Here is a 12150-nt window from a genome sequence, read left to right as displayed (position 1 = left end):
TAAAACAAATAATACAAACTTCATTTCACAATAACGTCGTTAGCCTTATGAAAATAATATTTTTTAATTATTGTTTGACAGAGTAAAATGAAAATATTAAATAGCTAAAATCGTTAAAAACGCACCGCGTTTGAATCATACATATTTTAACAATAAATAATTTCGTATAAATCGCTCCAACGGTTATCTTTAGCTTTATCCATGAGAAAGTAATTTACTCAATTCCTTTTGAATATTAATGATAGATTTTGAAATTGAACAAATACAAAAAGAAAGTGATTTTAATGATTGATAACAGTATACATTAAAAAATTGACTAGAGATTAAATAAAACGCTTTAAACGTTGGAAAAGAATATGAATACATTATGACACATAATAACTAAAAAATTAAAATGTTTAATAACATAAAAATATTTTATTTTTTATTTTTTATTATATTAAGCATACGTTTGTTTATTTGTTATTTCATATGCAGACATACAGTATAAACAATTTTGGTTTCAGCGAAATCAATTGTGTTTTGTACAGTTGTTACCTTTGATATTGGAGTGAATTCACTTACTGTTAACTTAAAAGCAAAAACATTGTCTTTTGTTGTACATCGGTTATAATAATATTTCAATATTTAAGTGAATTAAAAATTCTAACACAAGCCATTGTAAATAAAAAATACGGGAAATTCGCTAAAAAAATTGAAGTATCATAAAAATCAACGAATAAGCACATAATATAATATTAATATTTTTAAATTTGATTGCTGTATAGGCCAAATTATTCTAATTTCAAATTAAGCCTTGTATGTTTTTAATACGGAAATTTCATGCGATTATGATGCACGCTCTATGGCAATATACCTACAAGTATGTTTATTTACTCAATTAAAACATATAGTATCAGCCGTACTTAAAACCTAACCATTATGAATATTATTTAAAATACATATAGTTACACAATTTCATCGTCCATGATAAAATCTTTTGTATTTGCAGTACAGCGAACTTGAATATGTTAACGGTATAATCACTCTGTTTATAATTCTATATTTATAAATTATTGAAAATATCAACCATATATTCATTATTAGTTTCACTTATATAATTCAATATCTATACATAAAATATTAAAATGCATGCCATAATAAACACTATAAGCGAATCCTTTATTACTAACATCGTTAATTATGAAAAATAAAATAAAATAATATTCAATGATTTTTAATCTAAACTTAGAGAAAACAGGGTTAATAAATAAAATTAACCAATACTATCGTCGTTCACTTTTGATACATTGTAACTGTTGAAAAACTTGATTTTTTACAATTCAAAATAATCTTTAAGAATTTAAAATCAAAAACTGATTTTTTTTTTATTGTTATCTTGTATATTTTATTTCTACGCAGTATACATTCGATTTGAGAAAACGCGAGTTGGGTCGGAAATAAATAATTTTGTGATATTTCTTGATAAAACAATAATGGTATATAAATATTATATGTATGTATAATATACGATAAAAACGTAATAATGTACATAACTTACTATCGTCGATAGTAAAATACAGTAATGAACGACCATGGTCCGGAAATTGGATACAATATTTAAACAAAATAGAGTATTAAATATCTAAATAAAATAATAAGTACCAATCAATGATGATTCAAATAAAAAAAAAAAAAATAATAAGTACTACTCTGCCGTACAGTAGGTAGAAATTGCGTTATGGATATATTAAATTTAAATTCCATGTCACCTTATTGTAAACTGATAATATCACTGATAAATATGTGTCCAAAAATATTTTTTATTTTGATATTACTATTAAAGTATTATATTTTATTGTGGATATTGCGGTTAGTTGATAAAGTTTTATATAAATTAAAACATTTTTATATGATTTAAAAAAATTGTATTTTGAATGTAAAATTATTTAAAAAAAAAAATGAATACGAATAAGTATTTTTATACACATATAAGAACAAATTATGAGAAATCTTGTATTACTTACATTAATTTTTAAGAATTTTAATTCATAAAATATTTTTTTATCTTGTATAGAAACTTAAGTTAAAATTAACAATATATATAATTAGTTCAAAAAGAGAAAAAATATTTAGAAAATTATACCATCAGTATGAAATATAAAATATTAAACATAATTTTACGAACCTATGATTATTTATATTGAATAACAAAAAAAAAGAAAAAGATTTTGTATAAAATACCGATTTTGCGTGAAATTTAATGTTATTTTGTCTTTACCAGTTATTTTGAAAAAAAACTGTATATAAAATACATATCATTTTAAAATTAGTACATCTAATAAGCAAAGGGAGGAATAAGTACATTTTAAAAAAAATGTTTAATATTATTAAAATTAAAATAAAATTTTACACATACTTTTTTGTGTAACTTTTTAATCGTCTATAATATATATTTAAAAATCTACAATATATATATAATAATACAATACAATACAATACAATATAATATATAAAAAATAACAATTAACATTTTTCTCAATATAATCTTAAATTTAATTTCTTACTTGTATAATATACTTATATGCAATTATGAATTAATATCCTAATTATTACCATAATTCATAATTATGTTGTGTTGTGTACATTATGTAATCAGAATTAATCAAATAATTTGATTTCTATTTTTGTTAATCGAATATGCTATAAAATAATTATTAAAATGAGTATCGCACTGCTGTGATGATGAGTTTTAATCTTTTTTATGCAGTTTTTATTTAGTGCTGAATTTAATTGTTAGCAAAGTTATATTATCTGCCCTAATATTGCATATACAATGCGCCGTCTTTAAATTAATTACTTTTAGCTTTATTATATTATAAAATGTATATAAAGTAAAATAATTGATCGATTTATTTTTAGTAACTCAGTCCAATTATTTTAATACTATAGTCTAATAATAATACAAATTATAAAAAGTGGTTGGTTAATGTAATTAAAATATCGACAGCAATAGACGTTAAAAAAAAAAGTACTTATTCAAAAATATTCATACAACCATATTTCGATTAAAAATTATACTAATATAATATTAAATAAACGAAGTATTTAAACATGATTTTCATAAACAATAACGAGTACTCGCTAAGTTATAAACTATGTTATAATGATGTTCAAATAACATAATCATAATTATTATTTATTACACGGGTATAATAGGGAGAAGTTATTTGGTGTATAAGTAATATACATCAGCAACGGTTCGAAGTTTCAGAAATAAAACGAATCTTAACGCTATAGGTCTAAAACATCTTTCAATTGTATACATTTTATTAAACCAACATTTAATTATGCATGTAGAATAAACTGTACAGATAAAATTTAATAATTATATATGATGTGTTTTTAGATTGTTTGGCAAAAATTCGAGTCAATTATCGGGAATAAACCACTAAGAACGAGCGGTGTTCACAATAAAAGAACGCTTCATTAGCCCCACAAGACGTGGTCTAATTGGGCTTATGAATGTTTAACATGTCTGCTAACCTAGAAGTAAGTTGTTTTGTTATTTTAGTTTGTAAGTTTTTATCTTGGAAATTATGGATTTATCTATATGCCGGCATTTTAATAAATAATAATACATATTATGATATCAATTTCGAATAGTCATCTATTAGGTATAAGTACCGGGTAGTTGTTAAATTTAATTTTAGTTGTATTTTCAAATAATCGATGCAAATTGTATTTATTAAACAATAACACTTTTACACCGATGCATTAGTTCATATTAGAATATCACAAAAATATTATTACATTTTATTAAATAAAATAAAAATTGTAAATAAGTAAATAAATTAATACTAAAAAATAAGTCTATCCTAATAATATTAAACGTTTAGTTTGAAATATGATCGAAATTAAACAAAACTAATGTACAAACTTAAAATATATTGTATAATTTAATCTTTACAATGAAGACGATATCGTATTTATCGCAATCTATTACAAAACGTTGATGTTACAAGATCGATAATCTGTTAAGTATATTTACAACTGTCGTGTATACGTCAGGTATTTGTAACTCCTTATCAATAGCTAGTATTTTGGAGCGTATTTTGAATGAATGTCGAAACGAAGTAAAACGCACACTGATAAAAAAAGATTTACAACAAAATATATCACTCGTGAAATCAAACGTTTCCGATCGCGAAATTTGAAATCCCAGCAGTGCAGTTACATTATGTATGGGCACAAACATGTCCAACATATACCTACACAACAACGCTTGATTTATCGTTAGCTCCTAGGGTCTTCGCTGATTTTTTATCCATAATTACTTCGATCTATCACGAAATATTTATTCGTTTGTCTACCGTATACCAAATTAGGTGTTACATTTTAGAAGGTGTGATTTTTGAAAATTAAAAAGATAATGGCCGTGATACACATGTACCGCGGAGCTCTTTTTCATTACGGTACTATATCTAAAGAACATCGTTGCATTAAATGAGTTCCAACGTTAACAGCGTTGAAAGCCACAGAATTATACTATAATTATTTTCGTCACTCAATGACTAATTAAAACGGTTAATCCTAAAAATCATCTGTTGAGTTCGTACGATATATTTTCTGTGATTACAGTTATTAATGCCTAAACAAATTCGCTTCCTTAGTTTCGTCCTTATCAAGGATTCTTACCGATTTCTCCAAATTTCAACCTGTATCTGCATCTAACTTATTTAAACCCTCTTTTTATGTAATATTCCCAGTATCTTTCTCAAATTTAAATAATCATCTTAATTATTTTTCTGTTGAAAACTTACTGTATAAATCAACATTTTTCAATTTCTTAATAGACGCAAGTGTGATCCGTAACACACAAAAAACACCCATAGGCGTGTGTATATATATAACCTATTTATCTAGTTTTTTGTAAATGTTTTAATGTATATAGTATATTATACCAAGTATTATATAGTGTATAAACAAACAAACATAATCGAATTTTTGTATTTTTAGATAAAAGTTAAGGACTCAATAAAATTGTATAGTGTCTCTACCTGATAGCTCTATAAGGATTTCCTATTGCCTCCTATTGAGATTACTCTTTAACGGGTCTCAGTGTGAACGTTATTCAACTGTGTAATGACCTAAATCTATATTAGTTCTGTAGTATCTTAATATATAGTGTCTTCATAATGGTTATAACTGTAGTATTCGTGTTGTCGTAACAATAATATCCTTTTGCTCTGATAGTCGGACGTGGACGAGACGCAAACGAGCGCACACTTTTATTCCACTAATGCCGTCTCCACCACCACCGTGTCACATCGTTCGTCGGCAACAAATAAACGTCTCCACGGTTAACGTTTTTTTCTCTCTCTCCTTCCTATCATTTTTTTTCCTTCCTCGCGCAGTCCGACCATATTCCATCGTGATGACGGACCAGACGATTTGTCTTCGTCGTGTACTTTTCTCGCGGAATCCCTTTATGCTCACGTTTACGAATATGTGTCTGTATGTGTGTGTGTTCTTTATTAATATACACCTCAGCGTTTATTCGATCACTCTCCGTCCGTCTCCACGTGTATATATAATAACATCGTTTACGTGTGTACACAACAATCGGCACAGCCGGAGGCGGTCGGGCATTAAGTCGGGGAGATACGAGGTAGACACACACAGAGTCGGCGTTAAAAATAGCTCGGAGCAAGGGATATCGGTGAGGATTGGGGCAAGGGAATCCTCCAACAGCGCGAGCGAGCACAATCGATCGGACGACCCTCTCACACTCTCGGTAAAGAGAATACTCGCGTGTGATTGTCTGGATTGTCTGTATTATTATTTTCTCTACCTCTGAGTATATATATATATAGACGTGAAACCAAAATCTCAGTCCCTATATTACAATGGTCTATACCGTTATTTTCGTCTCTCTATAGGTTATATGCTGCACGCACTTTGATTGTAGGTAAATGGTTTTCTCATTATTTTATTTTTTATTTTTTTATCAAAAAAAAAAAAAAAAAAAATGATAATAATAATAAAATAACACTGTAAAATAAATATATATAATTATGTTATGTGTATACGTGATGCATTGGGTATGTATTTGTGATGTATGTCATTATATTTTACTAAAACGATCGTGTCGTGCGTATAATATATTATGATCGACAAGCAAATATCTCGAAACAAATACCTATACAACGTATCGCTCCATGTCTCGATATAATATTATAAAACATCTGCCAAAACGCATGATCACAGGTGAAGATCTTTAGTACCAGTATAAATTATTCCTTTATATGTGTATCGCATGTTAAGAAACTCCACTCGTCTTTTAAATTTACGGTATGTTGAATATTCTATTTCTATAGAGTTTAAAGTAAGAGCCATAGTACATGCGTTTTTATATGTATTACATTTCATTTTAATACCCGAATACTACCTTTACTTGTATATTGTATGTATAATATAATAGTGCAGTATCTATGGGAGGGATATTTATTTTTTTGTTTTTTGTGTATAAATAGAACATTGTTTTTTTGCTCATATCAACCATGTAGTAACGTAAAAAATGATTTTACGTTTTAACGATTTTTATCTACTTAATAGGTAGTATTACACTATTATTTCTCCTAATCACTAGTTACATATTTTATAATAATGTTAATTTGTAGTTTTAATTCCATACTATATTACTTTTCAGTAATATTAGATTAAATATGTTTTTATTTCTTATTCTCTAAGGCAATAAGTGCACATTTTTTATTAATATTTTCTTGGTCATTATTATGATAAATATATAATATACATCGAAGGAAGTTAAAAACAAACATCTGAACCACTAAATTATATTCAAACCTACATTTATTTTGATCGATTCCCGAGAGAATTATAAATGTAATTTGTCCATCAACATTGAATCAGCTTCAATAAATAACTTAAGTGAACGTCTCACCCACGTCCCTCATATGTTGTCTTTGCGTTAGAAACGTATAACATATAGTACATTTTCATTTAGCAGTAGGTACACATTTCGTGTTGTTAACTTTAACATTAGAACTTAAAAAATAATAATATCATTTGTAGAATGTTGTATAGTATTTTCTTAATATTTTAATATTAAGACGAATAATTACCATGTAAAATATTACAATTTTTAATATAACTATGCAATAAATTAATTTTTTAAAAAACTCATATCTCTTTATAATTAACATGTCAATATACAAACTTCCGAGGTGCCCTTTATAAAAGTAAATACTTAAAGAAAATAAATAGGTACCCGACATTGTTTCTATCTTATTTTCTCTAACATGCTTTGTTTGTAAAACAAAGATAATACATACGGGTTCGGCGCTCTCGAAATCGTTTTTTTACTTTTCAAAAAAAAAACAATTGAATTATTTTTACCAATAGACATATTTTTGAGTTCTTTTGGATTTTATTCTTATGAAACTAATTATAAATATTTTATTGATGTACAGTAAATAATATTTTTCAAAAAAAAAAAAATGTGATCGTATCGATAAAAATACTATAATAGGCACAATCATTCGTATAAACATATTAGATTAAAATATAAATGTTAGTGAATAAGTATAATATAAGTATAATATCACGTTCGTGGTTTATGCTCGCTATTGTTCACGTAAGTTTACCACAAATACACTACCCGTATATTTATTTTATTCACCTGCATGAGTATTGCGTCACGCATTGCTTTGTTTAGCGATAATTTGGAATCCGACAACGAAACGTGCTTGAACGTCACGAAAATATTTCTATCCAATATTTCTTGAGACGAGTACGTTTTTCCTTGGTCCTTAAGCTTGATTAAAAATCTTATATACTTACTCTACCAGCTTCAATTATTCGGACATTTTTATTATTATTCCGTGCCAAAATAATGTCTGAAGATGCTTTTTAGTAATCTTTTAAATTAAAACTTTTAAGAGCCGATAAATGCAAAACCCTTCAAAATGACGTAAGGAACGCGTTGTATTACAAACACAACGGAGTTGTAGTTCTATATCTTAACTATATTCAAGTTATACGGCTGCTGCAACGAAATGAAGAAAATATTCTGTAAATAATTAAATTAATGTACAATATAAAATCACAAATAGTGCCACCAGTGTTGGTTTGAAAAAATAAATATTTAGCTTTTAGAAGCATAATAGGTTTTAAAAGTAGGTGCACAATACAGTGTATTTATTTTTTCCTTTTTTTTTTTTTTTTTTTTTTTTTCTAACAATGCTACTCATTATAATGAATTAGTATGAAATACTAATTAATTCATAAGTGATTAATATACATTAAGTATTTAACATTTTATAAAATACAAATTATATAGTTAATATACATATGTTGGTGGATCGAATTGCACTAAAGATATATATATTTAGAGAGCATATTAAATATGGTGTTATTATTTAAGTAAGTCGTGTTATTGTTTTTATATGTCCTTACTTTAGAATAGAATAATAAAGAAGATTAAAAATTGTGTATACTAACTATATAAGCTATAATCATAAATTTAAAACTCAATGTCTGGTTATACTGGTTATAGTAACATTATTATCAAATATGAACATTATGCAGTTATTGTATACAATTGATACTAATACTGTTACTAACTAAGCATGATAATTAATGACTTTGAAAGTCAACTCTTTGTTAGTTAATTTAAAAAATAAACTTTTTTTGTTTTATATTAGGCAGTATCTTTATAGTAAACTATGTGCCTTGTATTGATATTTTAGAACACTAATGCCATTGTATCATAAACCATGTATTTGGGTATTACGCTGAAGACGAATGTTTAAAAAAGTAAAAACAAAAACCCATTAGGTTCCAAACTCCAAAGTACAAAAAGTAAATTTAAAAAGAACTCCTATGTGAGGCATATAATACTTAATTATAATTTATTGTAATTTGTTTTTGTTTTGGTACGTAACTACATCAAAATTACGATTATACTTCGAAAGTCAATAGAAAATCCATATAGTATTATTATTCTGCTATCGTGTGCAGGTATTACTTGTTCGATTTATCATTGGAAACTGCAGTAAAGTTTCCGCTGCATGGTCGTTAAACAACAAAATCGACTGTGGTTGTTTTGAAACCTTTTAGCGTATTATTATTAGAAATGAAGTACAAATAGAGGATCGTTGGTTTTGATCAGTTTACCGTAAACAAATAAACAAGCAGACCTGACACCTTTATGCGCATATGCGCTAAACATATATTATTAAATACATATACAGGGTGTCCCGTGAGGATTTACCCATTGCGATATCTCCTGAAATAATGGACATATCATAATTCTGATTTTTTAATAAGACTCACAGGAATAAGAACTACAAATATTTTATGTTTTAATTTATTTTAATGTTTTGGTAAAAAAGTTAAAAAATATATTTTTTTATTTAATTATTTTCAAAAAAATCGAAGATAGCCATTTTGTAGAGTTAATTTTTCTGAAAATATTGACGTTTCAACATTTTGATTTCATTAATTTCCTGATTTTAATATTTTTTCTAGTTTCTAGAAAAACAGTGAATTATTTAATACCATAGTGGTAACAAATACAGATAACGAGATATCGCAATGGGTAAATCCTCACGGGACACCCTGTATATATAGTATACATCATTCAAGCATCAAAGCTATTATACGATTTCAGGATCGACACGCGTTTAAACTCGTATAATATATTTATCTTGATCTATGATCGAGGATGAGCACCAGCCGTAAATCTACATATTCAATAGATTTGCACATAGCAGCGTGATTTTGTCTAATTGGGTAAGTGGGTATGTGTGTTTATATATTGTTATACAATAGGTATATTATACATTTAAATGTGGGTGGGCTGAAAACATCCAAACACATGAAATGCATGTGTCATGCAGATTTTATTGAATAAACAAACTTTTAATTATTGGTAACTCGTAGGTATATTGTGAATTATTGTTCTTGACAAAACAAATAACAATTATATTTTGATCTAATGACATTACAATGATTAATCGTCGTATGTTTTAACAATTATTAAAACAATAATAATAGCCAAACGTAATCATTTTGAACGTCACACCGGGCCACGTGCAACGTTGAGGATTCTGTGGGCATGAGCATATACCGTTTTTGCAAATGGTTTTGGCTGTTACTGTCATATTGTATGTAAGATTTTCACATTAATTTAACAAGTCTAATATACATATCCGATCTGCTCGTATAATGCATTCTGGTATAATTGTTTTAGATAACCCGTTGATATACCTACTTTAAAAACTGTTGCGTTGTTGCGTGCACGATCAATAAACATATGATAAGATGCCGGAAGGGGGCGTGGGAGTGAGTGCATATTTTGTGTAGTGCAGTACAAAATACAATCATGTAATGTCGAGTAAAAATATATGTATTTAATTAAAACATTTAAGACACAAATTTTAAATAATGTTAAGTCACTTAAACATTTCAATGAAAATATAAAATCGTTAACTATACACTCATGAGCGCCCATAGGTAAAATTGTAGGGGTCAAAATAAAAAAAATATCAAATGTAAGATAATCAAGATTTAATGTTATTTTCGCATGTAAACGTAAATATGCCATATTTTTTTGACTCCCTTTTTTGCCCAGGAGAGGGCAAGTTCCCCATCTTTACCCCCTTTCCCAATGGGTGACCATATATAAACTTATAATCTACATATATGGACTAGAAACTCGGTGAAAAAAAATGCATTTAAAAATAGTGATCGATCTTCTTCTTGGATGGTCAAATAGACCTGCCTGAAATCTTAGTGATAACTTTTACAGAAAATTCACAATACTTGTTGAATGATCTGCAATAACTGACGCAGAATGACATTCTATATTCATTTGTAAATTTCTCATACCTTATCCTTCTACCATTTATTATTCATGTCGAATAGCATTTACACTTCTCATACGAATTAACGTAAAATTAGGTTAGATTATAGGAATAATATACGTATATCTATAGTTTTTAAAATGTGCTTGTTTAAATGCTTATGACTCAATATATTTTATATTAGACCGAGCACGTACAGAGCAAAATGTCGTTCTGTTATATACCACGTACGGCTATAAAATTTATATCGCCGTCTGGTTTCTAATCAACAAGGTTGTAATTTATTAGCGAAGACCATTTTCTGCGCAGCATTTCTGCGCGCAGTTCATTCCGATATCGGTTAATTTGATTCCACTGTAAAACACGCGAAACGGTGCGTCATTGCAGCTTGTGATCATTGCCGTGATTGCTACATACCTTAAACATTCGTGTAAACACACGCGTCGACCTTTCCGTTATTTTGTTATTTAAACGTATAAATTAATTACGTTAATGGTGTTTAGTTTAGGTGCAAACTGAATGGTAATAAAAATGGAATAAATGTACTGCACGTATATATAATATACGCTTATGGTTTTTTTTTATTTTCACTTACTATATTATCATAATTTAATTTTGACGTCCTAACATAAAAAATATGAATTTAGGTCAGGAATTGACGAAAACCAGACAATATATTAGTGTGATCACTAAAATATGTTTAATGTATTAAAAATTCCAAGTTATCATGAAATTAAAATGCTCGTGATGGACATTAAAGTAGTGAAATCATAAAAAAACAACAACATTAATTTGGTAAATGAATAGAATATAGGTACTCTACTTAGTAGAATAATGAAATTAAAAACTAAATTAAATTATGAATTAAATAGCCATTTATCACGAAAAATAAGAAAAACTAAACATTTTTTCTCTGATATAAGTATAAATCTAAAAGAATATATATTGTAACACGCCCTATTTTAAATTTTAATTAAATTAAATTATATATAGTTATTTATATAATTATATTTACGACAAATCGTTGGATTATAATAAATAGTATTTTAAAACCCCACGATTTACGTGAAATGTAAGTGTATAGAATGTTAAAAGCAAAACGCAAAATCCACTTGTATTTAAAAATGTAACACGTGATTGGAATAATGACCAATGATGGTCCAGAGGTTATACTCGAAACTGTTATATTACCTACTAGCCACTAACCCAAAAATCATTGTATCAACATCCTTTAATATTCGTCATCGACAACCCTCAGAACCACAATCAATACATTGGACGC

General features: G+C 27.2%; 1 protein-coding gene across 1 annotated transcript in view; it reads left to right on the top strand.

Annotated features, from left to right (window-relative positions):
• Positions 1-12150, top strand: part of LOC114126906 (melatonin receptor type 1A-like) — a 114875-nt gene that overhangs the window by 36166 nt on the left and 66559 nt on the right. The window contains exon 2 of the mRNA XM_050198443.1: positions 3389-3531. Coding sequence (XP_050054400.1) covers positions 3505-3531 — 27 coding nt within the window. The 5' untranslated portion in view covers positions 3389-3504. The remainder of the gene's footprint in view (positions 1-3388; positions 3532-12150) is intronic.

This window comes from Aphis gossypii, chromosome 1 (assembly GCF_020184175.1).
Source record: "Aphis gossypii isolate Hap1 chromosome 1, ASM2018417v2, whole genome shotgun sequence".
In the NCBI taxonomy this organism is placed as follows: domain Eukaryota; kingdom Metazoa; phylum Arthropoda; class Insecta; order Hemiptera; family Aphididae; genus Aphis; species Aphis gossypii.
Note: the sequence above shows the minus strand (reverse complement) of the source record. Positions and strands in the feature narration are given on the sequence as shown.